Here is a 17,799-nt window from a genome sequence, read left to right on the forward strand (position 1 = left end):
GCAGTCTGTCTGTTGCACTCCAAAAGTATTTGCCTACGATATTTAAACTGAAAATAACATGTCTCAAACCCTCTCTAGAAGTTTTAGTAGCAATATCCATCAGCTTGTATCATGACCTTATAATACTAACTTTGCACAAAGGAGTTATTTTAGGTTGCTGCTTTTTTCTTTGGTTTTTCCTCTTCTTAAGTCAATGCTGGAGCGGGGGGGGGGGGGGAGACATGAGACAGAAAAGTGCAAAAAACGTTTTCAATCAGTAGGATTCCTCAGCTGAATTTCTACAATTTTTCCTTAAGTGCTCGCTGCCTGTGTCAGTATCAGCATACTGAACTAGAGGCCTTATTGCTATGACAATTCCTATGTTTCTGTGGCAATGATAATTCCATTCCAGAAGCCACAAATTAGAAAATGGTTTCTTACAATGAAACACCAAATGAAACACAACATGGTCTTCCTCCTTTCTCATGCGTGTTAACTGTAAAAAGTTTCTTTGTCCGGAATGTGGCTCTGATTACATTTCTCTATCCAAAAATAAACATGGTCCAAAAGAAAAGGATATAGGGAGGGGGGAAAGCCTGTCAATGGGCCACCCTCAGGAAAACCTCACAAGATCTACTGTCTGTCTGTGCAAGCCATGGAAGAGCTAAGGAAGTGATCCCAGCTTGGTGGTCTTATTTTTAATTAAAACAAATGAGGCTCACTCAGCTGCTGCAGATAAATATTTGATGAAAAGAAACAGGGACAGATGTCAAAAAAATGTAGTAAATAAAGAATAAGTCCAGAAGAGCAAATGTTACAATGGCATGTTATATATATAAAAAAAAAAACAACCAAAAAACCAAAAAAAAACACCAAAAACCAAACCAAAACAAAAAAAACCAAACAAAAAACCAACTTTACAGATTTCTGTCAAATGTCTAATTTTACTAAGATCCTTCCAAAAGCGGGAAGGCTAATTCTTAATATTTATTTTGACAAAGTAGAATGAAAATACAAATGCATATAGGTAAAGAAAAGTTTTAAAGTCAACTTGTTGCACATTATGTGCTTAAACAAAAGAGTTAGTTCTTGGGCCGTTGATGAGACAGAAGACTTCAAAGTAATTTGTATACTTCCATGAGAGTTTATGTTGATTTTACATTCACTGATAGAGTTTTGCTCCAAAATATACGTTAAGAATGCACAGTGAGAAGGTGCCTAGCAAAATATAATAGCAACATCCCTATTGCATTAATCTGTCACAACATTTGTAAGTCATGTCCTTTATGAATGGTTAATATTAAAAGGTGAATGTGGTACCTCCAAAGGTCCTTCCCACTTAAATTACTCTATGACTTGATAGCATTTGGTCCAGATTTACTTTTTAGCAAATTCATTTATACAGTTCTATGAAAAAACTGATCTAATGGAATTAACTTAAAAATATGACATAAAAGAAAACCAAGTCATTAAATAGAGGAGAAAAATATCAGTAGTTGGCTCTTTCAAGGTTAATGTCTTCATTGTTAGCATTATAGTGGCATTGCCTGCTAGTTTAAGGTCCGATGTTGCCATTCACAGAATCACAGAATTACAAAATGGTCAAGCTTGGAAGGGGCCTCTGGAGATCATCTAGTCCAACCCCCCTGCTAAAGCAGGATCACCCACAGCAGGTTGCACAGGATTGCGTCCAGGCAGGTTTTGAATATCTCCAGAGAAGGAGACTCCACAACCTCTCTGGGCAGCTTGTTCCAGTGCTCTGTCACCCACAAAGTGAAGAAATTTTTTCTCATATTGAGATGGAACTTCCTGTTGTTCCAGTTTGTGCCCATTGCCCCTTGTCCTGTCGCTGAGCACCACTGAAAAGAGTCTGCCCCCATCCTCTTGACACTTGCCCTTTAGATATTTATAAGCATTGATGAGATCCCCTCTCAGTCTGGGTAAAATGGATATTTCCATTGAGTCCAAGGTGAATTGTACATCTGAGTGTGAAAGAACTGATTTTATAAGTAGGCCTTAGAAAACTGTAGAGTGAGTGTGAACCACAGGAGTTTCAATGGAAATATTTAATATGACACCAACATTTAAAAATAGCACAGTGGATTAGGTCACCAGCAGCTGGAGAAATTGCTATAATCCAAATTCTGAAAATATAAATACTAGAGTTATGAATTCTAACTAGAGTTAGAATTAATGAAGGAATGAATTGAGTTCTGGAATATATACCTGACTCTGAAGATCATTAAGAAGAAAAAGTAAAAAGTCAATTGACAGCAGTGTGTAAGGGTTTATCTACATGGGGATACTATAGAGCTACGGAGTCCAACAATAGGCACAGGTGAAAGCAGAGCAATATCCAGTGACATAAAACAGAAATTAAACAAGTTCAGATGAGAGATGAGGAGCAAATTTTAAACACTTTGAAAAAGTAACCTTAGATTGCAGTGAACTTTCCATAATCGGAGGTAATTAAATCAACCTAGAATTCTAATGACTATGTATTGGTTAAATTGAGAGGTATGAACCTCTATAAAACTAGAGGAGGTATTTTGTAGCTTGCAGAAGGTTGAAATAAATGATTGTAATTGTCTCTTCTGGCCACAGCACCTGCAAATTTGTAGTGTTGAGCATAACATTGTATCCCAAGTCTCCTGAGGTTTTCTGAAGCTGACACAAAACTCCTAATCCATGGGTCATGCACAATACCTGCCCTTTCCGTTGTTGCAACTTTCAGACAAACCAAAGAGTGATAGTCTCAAGTGCAAAACAATCAGATAGGTAAATTTTAATTTGAGGATCAAGCATAAAGAACTCAATAGCAACCTTGCTTGGCACAGATTTACTTGTGATCTGATGGAACCAATCTGAACCCAACAAGCTCCCAGAGATAACAGTTTGTCAATTTCCCATTTCAAAGGCAGCGTGATAATTGAAAGCTTCCAGATATATCACATGGAAATCAAACTTGCAGCAAACAGCAAACTTTCTGATAAAGGCCTAAGCCTAATTCCACTGAAGTCAATGACAAACCCCAGCAGCTTTCAATAGAAGTTGAGTGAGGGTCAAGGTGAAAAACAAATCTGAGAACAGTTATAATCAACTCAATCCCCAGTTAGAACATAAAAAATGTGAGAGCATTCTTTACAACTGGGTTGAGAATTTACAAAGAGTGAGTTGCAATGATCTCTGACACTGAGCACTTTAAGGGACCCTTGCAGGAAGCTGATAGCATTTGGCAAGGTCAGCGTGTCCCCAGTTAGCATGGCAATACCATACCCAGCTGAGAACTTACACGGAACCTGACAGCAGTTACCCACTTTATTTAGCCTCAAGCTATCTACGGGCTGTCAACGCAAGCAGCAACCAAACTGTTGTACTGGAGTGTAAACACACAAAGTGTGGCTGATGAAGCAATAAATAAAGTAGGCAGAGGGGGGGGGCAACAAGTTTACCTCTGTTTTCTAAACAAGTGTAAGGACTACAAAATGTACAATGCCAAATTTATGGCATGTCCGGCGCAAGACATGAGAGAGGCAAGGAATTGATATATATGCTGCTTCTGTATGTCTCTGAAGCTGGCTGCAACCAGAAATGTGATTCAGCCTGGGATCAACAAAGAGCGACTACACTGGATTCACATGCACCGATTGCAGATAAACACTTAAAACACCCATAACACCAGTTCTATGCTACTGGAGCTATGTCCAAGCAGTGTTGTCATTTACACAGGCAGAAATTGAACAACTTTTCTAAGGAACTTCCCTTCTATTTTTCAAAGTGCAAAGGAAATGTTTAGCGTTCCTAATCATCAGTGATGTGTTTTATAGAGATCACGTCTGTAAAGACTACTGTGCTGGGTGAAATACAAGCAAAGAGGAAAAAACACATTTTCTCCAATTCCTTGTTAAAAAAAGGTAAGTAGAAGGGCCCAGAACAATAATCACTCCTTCCTCTCTTTTGCAGATGAGGTTAAGGCAGACAGAAATGAAAGGACTCACCAAGGTTATGCCACACAGTCAGGATTTAAACTCAAAACTTCTGAATTCAACCCCAGTGCCTGAACCACACATTCATTTTCCTCTCTGTGTTCCTCCACAGTCTTAGGCCATGTGGCCACTATTGGTGAAATGAAAAACAGGTGCAGATCCATGAACAGATGGGAGACCAGGCCTGGCTGATCTCTGGAGGATAATACAGGGTTGTTTTCTGGCAAAGAGGATTCCAAAGAACCACAGTGGCAGCACCCCTGCCTTAAAACTGAAGCTGCTCTGCCTCACACTAAATGTTATCTCCACCAGGCCAGCAAATAGAAGTTTTGAGACATGGTCTGTTGTCTATCAGCAAAGGACACTGCCTCAGTGACCTCTCAGACTTGCAATATTGACATCTTTTTTTTTAGGCATGCCTATAAAGATTGTAGAAAACTAATCGCAATTTCATTCTTTGCAGTAACTGCAGCCAATGTTTCTAACTTGCTAAAACATGAAGTTTCTTCCCTTGAGTAGACAACTTTGGAATTTCTAACCCTCAAAAAATGCCATTAGTCATATGCAGAAACTTTCTCTGGGAAAATCACTAGTGGTATGGGACAAATCAGCCAGGTAAAGTGAATAATATATTTGTTCTGGATCCGTAAGGCAGATCTACTTTTGATTTCCAGTTCATGGGGAGCTGATGGCTTGCTCCACAATACGTGGTTAAACAAAGAACTTGGACTGCTTTCTCACAGTGAGAAAGTGATAGTAGATAACTAACAGAGCAATTGCCTGGTCCTAAGCACAGGACGGAATGTTAGGATGCAAAGTACTTCCCTGCCTTGTGTGACCCACAGTTATAGTCCCTGCTTGGTACAAGACATGTTTTCCCTGCATGTGTCAGCCAGAAGAAGGCATGGCAATCTTCAGTTTCCACAGATCCCCAGAGTGCATATCAAACCCAAGAGAATAGCACATGCAAGAGGACAGAGTATGTTTTATCTTAGATATTACTGGTTCCAGCCTTCTCATAGGTTTCTTTTGCTTCTTCCAAAAACGCTCTTTAGTGTCCAAGAGAGATGAGTTGTTCTTGCTAAAGCTGCTTTTACAGCAAAAATGTGTGTCCACTTGTGTCAAGAAACTCAAATAGGACCTGACTGTTTCCTTAGACTCTATTTAAATTGGGTGCACAAAACCTGATTTGCAACAGTAGGTCCAAAACACACTGCTAACATACATGTTTTCTGCTCATGCTAAACTGTAAATCAAATTGGTTGGGAAAAATCTATCTTATCACAGTTTTACTCAGGTTTTGAAGGAAACCATTCTCCACAGATGACACTCATAGAATTTAACAGCAAAGACCACCCAGGACACTGGGAATCTCAAACTGCTTGGCCTGAGGTTCTCTGATTGTTCTCAGCTTCATGCATGCTCTTTGAGAGACAAAAAAGAACATTTCCTTCATTTTGAACTTGGGTTTCTCTTCCAGCCGAACATTCGCAAAAGCAGCTGGTCCCAGAGGTGGAATGTTCCAAAACCCCATCTGGAGCCAAGTATGTACGCTATGGAGTCAGTTGTGACACCACTTTATAGAGAACAGACAATGAGTTTTGGATCTCGTAAGTACCTTTCCTCCCTGCAAATAAGTTCCCTTCCCCCATTCTTTTGGAAACATCTCAGTCTGTATTGGAAACAGAGGATGTAATTTATTTTTATCGCCTTCCCTGTCAAACTGGCCAACTGCCACAGGGTTCTGCTTTCAGATGTAGCAAGAGGCAGGAGAATCATAATGAAGAACCATTCATTTCAGTGGCTCCTCCTCTGTTTCCTTATCTTATTTTGAGGCTACCTACTGTGCTATCTTATCACTCTTTCTAATCCTGAAAAACTTCTCTGCAACTTGACCCCTCCGCGAAAAGAGCTGACCTGCTTAGACCTCCCTGCTTCTCTACTCCTGCTCCCTTCCTTGCAGAGCAAGTTGTTCTTTCCTTTGTTACTTTAGGACTTCTTTTTCACTGCCTCTCTTATCCCCTCAGTGTTTTTCCTAGCTCATTACATTGCATTACATTTCCTAGCTGAATGTACGTTCAGCTGTGTGGCCTCCTTGGGGTATGCTTAATTTCTCACTGTCCAGCCTGCCCTTTGATGTCTGCTGAAGAAGGATATATCTTCTTTTCCATCTCTTCACATGTGCCTATTAATTACTCTCTTCAGAGAGACTGTTTACTGACTATCACTCTGTTTACAGTTGAATACAGCTAAACATTTGGTCTTCACAGTTCCCCCTCTTCTATACCACCCACCCAGTTTCTTCCCAATTGTTGCAAAATAGATGTCTCCAAATCACTTTAAAAGTCACAGGTGCAACATACTTACATTCCCACACCCAGCCTTCTGCTCTCAAACACTGTTTTTGCTTCCCTTACAGAGAAGTAAAGACAGACTTTAATTGTATTTTTGCCTCCAGTTCTCTAATAAAAAAGAAGCAGTGAGATTTAACAATTTCACCTTTCTGTTGCACATATTCCTACCTTGGGTAGTGTAGAAAACCCAGAAAGATCTGTAAGCATCACACTTCTGGCCTGTGAAGAAATAATACCAACTCAGTATGAAGTATAGAAGTATGCCCACTGAAATGAAATAGGATAGAAGGACTATCCTATGCATAAACTGTGCATATGTCTTCATGGGATCAAGGGCCCTTGGGAATTTTAGTAGGCTGGCAGGGGGAGGGATAAAAATTACTCTAGCAAATGTGTAGAAGAGAAGAATTATATGGTTATAATGCAGCAATTCAGATCTAAGAAAAAAATTCCTTCAGATGTCCTTCTCATTCCATATGGAGCTTAAAATATTACAAAATAATATGAAATAAATTTAAACCAAATGTGGACTAAATTATGTTTTTTCCAATGAGCAGATTATTGTCAATCTTTTGCCTTAAAACAGTGTGTGGGAAAAGGAAGGAAGCAGATACCTCAAAGAGTTTAGGAACTGATTTATGACAAGGTGTATGAAGCTCACTGAGTGTGAGCATGAGCAGGAAAGAGTGAGAGGAAGGCTGTCAGTAAGAGGGTCACACACTTGCACAGTTCAACAGTGGAACAACCCAAATACCCCAAACCATTTCATTTGTGTTTTGACATGGCATCCTTGTTTGTATAATTAGAGATGATTATATCTCCCATGGGTAAGGTTGCCTGGTACTTTCCAATTTCAGCTTCTGTTTTTAGTGCCTATTACTTTACAGATTTTAACCATAAGAACAAGTTTTCCATCCTGAGAAGCAAAAATAATCTAGCCTTTCCAATAATTTGATTAAAAAGAACTGCTGTTTTGTTACTATTGCTGAGGAATTTTACTGCCTATAAATTTACTGCTCACAAATTAGAATGATAACAGAGTCTCAGAGGTGTTTGTGGGTCCTTGTATCAGGAATGTTCATTTTCATTGAAAATTGCCTTAAAATGCTACTGAACATATAAGCATATGTTCAATATAGGCTTATTAGATTTGGGTTGAATGACACTTCCCCTGTAATTACTCCTTCCAGCCCTCAAGGTGAGTGTAATGCTGCACGCCAGGACTGAGAAGGACTCGCTCTCTGTTCTCCGCCACTGCTCTCTTCTGCATGCTGAGGAGGAAGAGTCAGCTGCTGCTTTACCTAAATGAGGCAGCCCCAATGCTGGGCCTAGAACGAACTGAAGCCAGCATGCGTGAGGCTGGAAGGGGAGAGAAGGACTGGACCTAGAGCTGCACGCCTGAAGGGACAAATCTTCAAGGATGGGCAAGGGACAACCAGGCAAGAAGTGGCATGGGTAAGGGGGTGGCAGAAGCGTCTCTGACACTTACCTGTGGATGGTGGAACTTAGCATTGCGGAATCTCACCGTTGCTCTTCACACTGGAGCAGTAAACCTGCACCACGCTAATTATTCCGTTAGTTAATTAGCAGAGACATGTACCTGGAAATTAAAAGTTTTAAGCTTATTTACAACTGATACAATTCGGAGACCATATCTGATGCAATGGAAACTGGGGGTGGGGCAGGGACAAGGGAGGAAGGAGGTCCAGGAAGACCTGTGGAAGCACATACAGACAGCTCAGTTTGCACAGCCTTCCAGTTGAAAAGTCACCGGTTACAGAAACAGAAGAATTAACCAGTGTGTGGTTGTGGCTATTTTTCATCAGTTATCCTGGATACGCAAAATAGCCACACAAGAAAAATAGACGAAGCTTAACAGCTTGTCATTTTTGGTTTCATTCACAGTCTTTTCCCTGATACCCCTCTAAGTGCAGAATCTGTATGCCTGCAGCAGGGCAGTTGGAACTAGATGATTTTTAAGGTCCCTTCCAACCCAAACCATTCTATGATTCTATGATTTTTTTTTTATATATATATAAAACCCCTTTATACTGAGAGCTTTATCGACACATTTGTTATACTTCTGTATAACAGGATAATGATGACCAGCTGGCTACAGACAATGACAGGCACTAATTTATATTGGGTTACTACCTTCATATTGTATAGGCTGACACTTTTTTTTTCATTTTTAGTGTTCTTGTCCTCTTGTTGCACTTGCGTTTTATGATGCTTACGTTTACTATTCTTGCACGCTAGCAAAGAAATGAGCATTTTAAAAGCTTTATGTTTAATTACACTTTCAGCTGTTAATTAGTCATGTAAACAAGTTAAATGGACATTTAATTAAATGTTACCCTTTTAAAAGGGTAAACTGGAAGTAGAGCCCGTTGAATTAAAACCGATATTGCATGCATTTATCTTAATTAGGTAGTGTTACAGATTAATGTGCTTTAGCTGTTATATTCATAATCAGATACATTAGCATCTATGTCTTTGTAGCATATAGAAAATCAGTTAAGACGTGAGCTCTCTTCTGCCAGGTACCGTACAAACAGAACTTGAAGTGTATCTGCAAGACTTACTTCCTTTCTTTGTCACCTTTAAAAGAAAACATAGTCACACTCTCTCCAGCTTTTGCAGGTGTGAACTGACCATTCTGATGACAATTCAAAACACGATCCAAAAGTTTCCCCTACCTCATGATTTTATATTTATATATAGGAGATTTCTCTCCTATAGAGTGAACTTTCAATGTTTTGAGATGAGGACTTTTCGTTCTAGCACCTTGAGATTCTAGTCTGAGTGAAAGAGGGCAATACAGTAAATATCAAGCCCACAAATGCCCTAAAGAACTCATCTGATTTTGAAAGCAGTTATTTCAGTGGTCAGAGAAAATAATTTGGGAGTAGTCTGAAGCACCTAATGTGGTTGTGCAGCAATCAATTGGCTGTTTGGTGTCTTTCCAACAAACACACAAGCTAGGGCTAATGATTAATTCTGCTTCTGTGATAACCTTCTGCTGCTGTTCATCTCTGCTCATTTATTGGCACTGGGGAGCAAAATGCAGTGATGCTCTACTCGTCAGACATCTCATTCTACAGATGATTTTATAAGCTTGTGTTTGGAGAATTTATTTTTACAATGATGGCTACAGACTCATTCATGTTCATCTAATTTCTTTAGTTGTATTTGAATATAAAAGACTAGCCTACAATTCCACCACAAGTATTGCTTTTTTGCATCCTGGATAGAGAGGATGTTCATTTAATACAACATTGTGTGTCAGAACTTCCATAAGCATAAAGAACCACTTAATTTAATTGTATATAAAGAAGTAATCTAGCAAACTAGTAAATCAGTCTTTTCTGGCATTTCCAAGAGTCTTCCTTAGCCATTAAAATAGAGTGAAGGGGACAGAAAAAGCCTCAGCACAAAAAAACAAGAAAGTGGGGTCAAAACCCCACGTCACCAAGTTATCAAGACACTTGTTGTGCCCATTTTGTACAAGAGTTTAATGCCATGTCATTTACTTTGAATAATTTCCTCCTGGATTTTTTTTTTTTTCCTTAAAGAGCTGAATTGTTGAGTTTTCCAAAACAAATGTAACTTAGTATGTTATTCAGAGGTTTGATGGAAAGAGGTAACTCCAGCTATAGGATCTGCACAGGTATCTCATGCTTTTCTGAAGTACAGGGGTAGCAGGGATCTACATCTAACATAGATTGAATTTTGAGTTATATTGTAAATTATTTTCTTATCTGTTCAATCACATTTGGCAGCAGTTACTGTTTTGACTGATATAGTTTATATTTAGTTCCTTTTGTCACTATATGTTCTGGTGATACTGTTAAAAATATGGTGGATCTCTCCTGAAAATGAAACAATGTCTGTAGCTTACCTGAAATAACTAGAATTCCAAATATTTAGCTCAGCCACTGACTTCCTAACAGATCTGCCCTCCAGGATCAGTTATGAGCAGTATTTTGAGAGAGATTTTTATCTCTTGATATTTAGTATATTTTTTAAAGACTTTTTTTCTTTTTAAAATTTTTTTGTTTGTTTGTTTCGTTTTGTTTAACAGCAGTTGTTAATTACATCAAAACATTTGTGAAGTCAGGATTAGGAGAGAATTGAAAGGGATTCTGTTTAGAACCCAGACAATTTGCAGTTTCAGAGCCTAAGGCCTGGTCTGTGCAGTTTATGACCAATACAAACAATCCCAGGTGACTGCAATCAAACAGCTAATGTAGCTGAGGTCATAATGAACATGCACATGCAGTTGCTTGTGGTATCAGTTGAACAGTATATCCATGTCTTACCCAGAGAATAAACTCACAAGTTTGCAATGGCATCCAGGTTGACAGTGGGATTAGTTTCAGTGAAACAAACGACATTTAAGCAGTACAAAACATCCCTGCAAATGGCACCTGACTTATCTGCTCTTTGACAGCAGAGACATGAAGGGAAGAGAGGAAAGGATTGTAGCAGTCTCCTATTAGCACCCCTTTCCCCACTTTCTGGGAACTTTCTTTCACTGCACTGGACAGGTGAGTGGCAGGAAGGCAGGAGCCAGGGGCTGTGCCTCTCCCCAGGGATGCAACTCTCTGGATTAGTGATGCCCTGCGACTAGGGCAGCCGCATTGTGGCGCTCAGCTCTGGCCACATCTTGTCTGCACAGAGGCAGGAAGGTGTCACACTGCTTCTTCATTCCTTCTTGAACCCCACTCTTGAAATGCTGCCAGGTTTTAAAACTGGGACAAATTAAGTTCTTCCTTTTACAGGACATTTTATTATCCATAGGTTAGGTATATTAGAAAGCATAAGGTATTAGAGTTACAAACAAAAAGCCAAGTTTACCATCCAATATCTAGCTTGTCTTTTACAGGCTGTTGCATTTTAATTTTGTTCTGCCATAATTTCCAGATGCTAATGGAGAAAATGTTAATGTTGATTAATTCTTGGGGGCATGTTAACTCTTGTATAAAGAATCCAGAATCTTCTTTTTAACAGCACGTACTCAGTGCCAGAGGAAAAAAGATGGGAGTCCATTTTAAGCCTTTCCCAATGCTTCAGATTTACAGGAAAGCTTTCCTACAACATTCCAAATGCTCACTCTAGCAGAATTGTATTTAACAAACATATCCCTATCTGTTCCATGGGAGAAAAAAAAAAAAAAAAAAAAGAGCAAATGGAGAAAAAAGGAAATTTAAAAAAAAAAAAAGGATGAAGAACTTGTGATCATGAAGTATATGCAAACAGGACAGCAGAAGCATGGCAACGATGAAGGGGAAAATGCCATTTTTACTCTCTCTCTCTCAGTGACAAACTTGTAGCAGGTCTCATTCAGAAAAAGGGGGAGGAGTGATAAGAGATGCTCAAAGGCTTGATTTATACTATTACTGGAGTAAGTTAGAACTGAGAATGTGTGCTGGGGAAGGCACTAGCACACCTCTTCCACAGCTACTACTAAAGACATACTTCCATGGCAGAGTCTCACCTCCCATACTTGGCCAGACTATGTAAAGAGATTTGCCTGGCTAAAAGTGCTGGCATACTAGAAAAATTTACCTGTAAATGCAAGCTGACCAGTCTTTCACAATGTAAACTAGATCTCAACACAACAGTTAGGTTTTCTGAGATTACAAAGGACAGCATTGAGAATTGGAAAGGACGCAGTACACACAGCAGCCACACTGACATACACCACGTTCAATTAAACGTCACAACTTTATATATGGTCTATTTGCTTTTGTCTTTGCTGTGCTTTCCCAGGGATATTTATTTAGAGAACAGTTGAAAAAAACTCAAGCTTCTACAAAGTCTGCTCGTTACTTGAGCTTTTTGGCTTTAGAAGTTGTGGACTAGGAATTGCATGAAGATTTCACCACTGTCTCTCTATGCCTCGGGCATTGTACGCTTCAGTTTTCTTTTGCCTGCATTCACAGAAAGAAAAATTGTAGAAAATGTGAAAATTTTGATTTCAAGCTTAAGCTACAGACTTTTTTTTTTTTTTTTAATAAAACCTATGTAGATCCATCAATCAATTCAGAAGTAAGTCAGCACTGAACTGCAATGCACAGAAGGGGCTTAGATCTTAGAAACCCAGCTTAAGGACGGGCAAAGCAAAGGCCCAAGACATAGCAGGAGGCATGTGCCTACAGGACCAGCTTCTGCTTCCAGTTTACTATTTGCTTGTGCAGCAGCAAATGCAGGTTACGTACTGCTTCTCAGCTCACTGGGCATTTCTGTATTGGCTTCACAGGGAGCAGCAACAGCACTTCTTGTGCCTGCAACTTATGCCATGTACCTAACGTACGTTAGGTTTTATTCAGACAAAGGTGGAAGCTGGTTTTGCTGGTGCTTTTCAAGCAATTCATTACCTACGAGGAGAGAGAAATTTAAAAAACTCACTGATTTACCATGTTAAAAAAAGATGGCACATTTATTGCTACATAAATGTTATATACATAGTGTTTTCTGTTACATTGACAGAAATTTTTTTGAACTTCTTGCTGCTGGTTGGAAAGGTTTATCAGCAATACCTTGAAATTTGACACAGGGTACAAATCTGCAATAAACCAACAATGGAAACTGGAGAACAAGATGAGAAGCAATTCATCTCGGACAATTAGCTCTTACAATACTCCATAGGTACTACACGGTATGCTAGAACCCTACTATGGTCTTACAATGCTATTGTAAATTTCTGATATTAATGAACAGGTTATGGTAAATAACCCTACATTTTTACTACCTAATATAGTAAAATAAAGTAAGAAACTTTTTACTGAAAACTTTTTCGATTTCAAAAATCTAGAAAGAGTAATATTTAGAATTCAAGAAATTTTCTTACAAGATTATTGTATAAAAGACTAGCTACAGTGAAAAATAAGCCAAATGTTTTTTTCTTTCTATTTTATGAAGGAAAGCTTCTGGGCATACTGCAAAGTCTAATATAGCCAAAAAGACAACAAGCTTAGAAGGATAAAGGCCAGGCAGTGGCACGTGATCACTTTCACACGTCATAAGCAACAAATTTGTTTAGCTGATAAACACTGAAATGAAGAACAAGGCCACAGATATAATCAGGTGTTATCTGATGATATATGCAAATTAAAGTCATAGAAATGAGTCCACTAATTCCACAAAATGTTTTGTTAGGAACCATCCAAAACATGAGCTGAAATTCATTAGTTTATTTTAACAATCCAGCTTTGTTCTTTCAAATTACGTGACTTCATAAAAATTACTGGTTTGTTCCTGCTTTGTGTGCGAACCAATTGCCAGTGATGAAAGATGCACTATCTAAACAATAGCTCAGACAACCTTGGCTTCAGAAATTTCCTCCCATGGTCATTGCAGTGGAAGACAGTTTCCATGGAAGTTCAAAGGGATTGTAACCATTTCAACGCATCTGTGACAAAGGAATACTTATGGACACTGTTCTGGTGGAGAAACATTTAAAGGTTTAATGCTAATATGGCTTGGGGGCGGGGGGATGGGGGGGGTGTGTGTGTGTGTGTGTGTGTGTGCATTTCTTTGCATTTGATTCACACTTACGGTTTTTCTCCACTGACAAGCCATACAAAAATGACAAGGTAATTAATGTGTACAGGAAGGAAAAACTGGTGACCATTGCTCTTATATTCCATCATTAAGTAAGCCCACCTTACTGGTGGTTCTATCATCACACTACCTGCCACGGTGAATTTAGGATTTTACTATTCACCAATATTACAGCCTGAAAAAAATCTCCTTTGTATTTTAATGCATTTTGTGCTTACATACAGCTAACACTTTACATGTACTATATGTAGTACTTACTGCTCGGAAAACAAAGCAACTCTAACAAAGTAGATTCTCCCCACCCAATTTACACTTCACGTTACAAGCTTTACTATGAAGCCTAGAAGCCTAAAAAGGTTTTGTTTATAATTAGAAAAAAAAAAGTTTGAGGAAAGTCTGAGGGAAAATAAAAATCATTTTTTAAATCCAAGAAATGTTATGGTCACAGTATTGCTCCGGCCTGCAGTCTTCACGAGGCCTGTTACTGCCTTGAAGCATGGAGCACAGTATGGAAGGGTAACTGTGACCATAACTGTTCAGATTACCAGAGACCAAAAATAACATAAAAAAGCTATACCAAGGAATAGTTTCCTATTGTGTGGAAAACACTAGTCATATGGCAAAAGGAGAGGAAAGGACAACAAAAGACTTTTCCCTTCCTTTTTTAAGACACTAATAGGTACGCTGGGAATGCTACGGGTCGACGGTTGTCACTGCTTTGTTCTCTGAATGTGAACAGCTTTAGTAAATGCTGGCATCCAGCTGAAATGTTATCAGCTTTTAACATGTTAACTTTTCCCTTTATATGTAGACCTTTACAGTTCCATAACAATAAATAAAATTTGTAGTTACAATGCATTTGTCAATTCAGTTTAGGCACAAGGCAACTTCCACAAGGAGTGGAGATCACAACAGTCTCTGATTGTGCAGAAGCGACACACTGCTTGCAACAGAATGATATGTTCAGAGTATTCCATGGGCTGAAATTCTGTCTGAAGATCTTGTATCTTCAATCCTGATGCAGGTGTTGACCAGTAGCTTTGATCATAAGATTGCATTTGGGTTTCTTGCTTCAAGTGTTTTCTCCTGTCAGGTTTGTGTCTTCGTAGAATGTTAGTTGTCTGTGTCCTTGTGAAGAAAGGTCACCTTCTGTGTATCCTACCAATAATTCTGGAATTCTAGAAAGATATTTGGGAGAGAAAGGGCTATTAGGAAAAGAATAAGAAGCATAATATCACCACTAGAGAACTAGTTTAAACTGTATCTTACGGCATTTGCAGACAGTTAAGTGCAAAAGAAATATCACACTGAGAGGCCTTGAAGTCCTTCTTGCTAGAGATATCCATATTGAACATGATATATTGAACCGTTTACTCGCTGGAACATCCTATTTGGACTCTCTGGATATGGGAGAAAGAATAACCTGCAAATCTCAGACCTTTAATTTGTGTTTGACTTTGTCCTCTAAAATAAATAGGAGGTAGTACCTAATTTAATCACCACTGTTGAAGGTACGCATTGCCATAGACCTAGTAAGACTGTACAGCCTTTTCATGTCAACGTCATGCTTTAGTCATCTTACAAAGTTATTGCTATTAAAAAAGCAAAGATACAGTAAAACTTTTGAAAGTGGTCCATTGTATCAATATGGCAAGAATACATTCTGCTCTAAATCAAGAATTATCTGACCATTCAGAAGTTGCTCTGGCATGAAGTAAAACAAATTGAAGACATTCAAAGCACCTTGTTTTCCTAAAAAGAAAACCCAGTTTGCTGATGAAGAAAGAAGCTGCCTATGAGGGATGGGGAAAAAGTACTGACTGGAATAAGGCTTGGTGTAAATGCCATTTTGCTGCTAAGGAACACCAGGGAATAATACACTTCCATGGGACGCATTCCGGCAAGATGCATGCCTTGATCTTAAGCTAAAATAGAAGCAAACCAGTCTATATATAGAACAACAACAAACCTCCCCAAACACAAAATTTAGTAAAGTTACAAATTAAAATAAGGGCATCGAACCTAATCTCTTACTCTTTTTGAAAGTAGCAACAGTTCTACTGTTTTAAAAGACATGGAATACCCAGAATTTTTTCTTCTCAAAATCAAGTTTTTCCCAATTATTTAAAAAACCCAACTAACCAACAACATGGAACAAAGCCAAAAGACTAATATTCCTGTCATGCCTCCCCATCAGCATGTTTTAAATGAACTATTGCGTATTGGACTGCACAGGGCTTTTGGAAACACCGATTTATCTCACCAAGCTGAAAACATTTCTTTTTAAATCTTAACTGTCTTACTAATACAGATTGTGCCTTAAGACAGGTAGCAATCTCTGGCTGGGCAAATGATACGAGTTAGAATGACCGGCTGGAAGCCAGACAGCAAACCTCTTGGGGATGAGGAGTCTCTCTAACTGTTTCTATCAGCACTGGGAAACAATATGTGGATTTTTAAATGAACTAATGTGACATTTAGACCATTTAAAGATGTAGAGTTCATCTCTTTTATGCTTGGCTTATCTAGCAAGCTGTTAACTATTCCTCTGATGTCATGCCAAGAAGGCCACCTGAGCCAAGAGATGTAGCCATTGGGAACAACACATGGAAACAGAGAGACTTCAACGACAATTTCTTGGGGTTTTATTATAAAACTGAACAAATCTGCACTCTTTCCCTTATGCTCAGAGATAGGAAGTACTAAAGCAGCATAAAGAAGTTTGGTGCTAGTGGCAGCTCAGTAACTGAGAATAAACATACCCAGATCTCCCAAATGTTAGCCAATAAAAAGCAACAAGAGACATACCTGGCTGGTGTTCACATATGACCCATAGGGTTGGTAGTTTCACTCAGGCCAGGGTGGCTTCCTGGGTGTGGTGTTGGCGGCTCTGCCGATACGGCAGAAACTTTTTCTTCTTCCCTTCTCTTAAGGCAGGCTGCTTTAGGGTTTAGGTTTCGTTCTGCAACAGAAAAATGATTCTTAACATCCCATACGCTGATACCAAGGGGAATATTGACACATTAACCACTGCAGTAAAAATAACTGCAGCTTCCCTCTTCTAACTCCTCATGCCCCTGTGCTAAAATGCAGGTGTCTAAAGCTGCAGACAAGCGCCAGGAAAAACCCTACCAGGCACCTCCTAAACTGTTATTTAAAAAAAAAAAAAAAAAAAAGAAAAGAACAAACCAACAAACTTTACTAGCTGCCAACATACACCTTCAAAAAACTTTTAACAAGTGCCTCCCTTGTCACCAGAAGTTGCTGAAGTGCAAAATGAGAACTGGCTGTAACTTACAGCATAATAAAACAGAGATTTCTGTGTTTTGTTGGTATGTTGAAGTCATACCAACCCTACTGACATCACACTAGTTCTAGTAATGTTACTGCTGCTTTCTTCACCTTAAGTATTAGCCTGCTGTTAGAACCGGGAGGTAGAATGTCTTAAGTTGATAGTTCTCTTCATACCTCCAAGTCTGTGACATCATCTTGTGCCCACCTCATGTAAATTGAAAGAGTATGACAGTCACACAGAGCAGAAGGATTATTTTTTTTAAACCGTATTTCTTCTCTCATTAAAGTCCGTACTTTATAATAGCCAGTTGTGGACTAGCTAGCAAGGTATTTCCATCAGTATGTTTCCGCTTCCCCAATTATTACCTTCAATAGATGTAGGTTTGGATCTACTTTTCAAATAATGACAGTTTCTACAAGTCAGCTGTCCTGTTCTTCAAAATGGCTTTTCATGACTCAAAATATAGAAGATGTAAATCGCAATGGCCAAAGAGATGTACAAAAAGTGTGCAATATATTCTACCAGTGCATGTTGAATTTCATCAACATTTTGAGGTATTTTTCTACGTTTTCAGTGAATTCTGTTTTGCAGTTTAAGATTGCAGATACAGTTTTAA

The 17,799-nt window shown here is 38.8% G+C and overlaps 1 protein-coding gene across 11 annotated transcripts in view; it reads right to left on the bottom strand.

Annotated features, from left to right (window-relative positions):
* Positions 1-12,745: 12,745 nt before the first annotated feature.
* Positions 12,746-17,799, bottom strand: part of TCF12 (transcription factor 12) — a 174,268-nt gene continuing 169,214 nt past the window's right edge. For all 11 annotated transcript variants that reach the window (XM_075764046.1, XM_075764042.1, XM_075764044.1 and 8 more), the window contains 2 exons: positions 16,697-16,850; positions 12,746-15,066 (listed from right to left, as the gene is read on the bottom strand). In XM_075764046.1, coding sequence (XP_075620161.1) covers positions 16,708-16,850 — 143 coding nt within the window. In that variant the 3' untranslated portion in view covers positions 12,746-15,066; positions 16,697-16,707. The remainder of the gene's footprint in view (positions 15,067-16,696; positions 16,851-17,799) is intronic.

The sequence above is a fragment of the Balearica regulorum genome, chromosome 12 (genome assembly GCF_011004875.1).
Source record: "Balearica regulorum gibbericeps isolate bBalReg1 chromosome 12, bBalReg1.pri, whole genome shotgun sequence".
NCBI classification, from domain to species: domain Eukaryota; kingdom Metazoa; phylum Chordata; class Aves; order Gruiformes; family Gruidae; genus Balearica; species Balearica regulorum.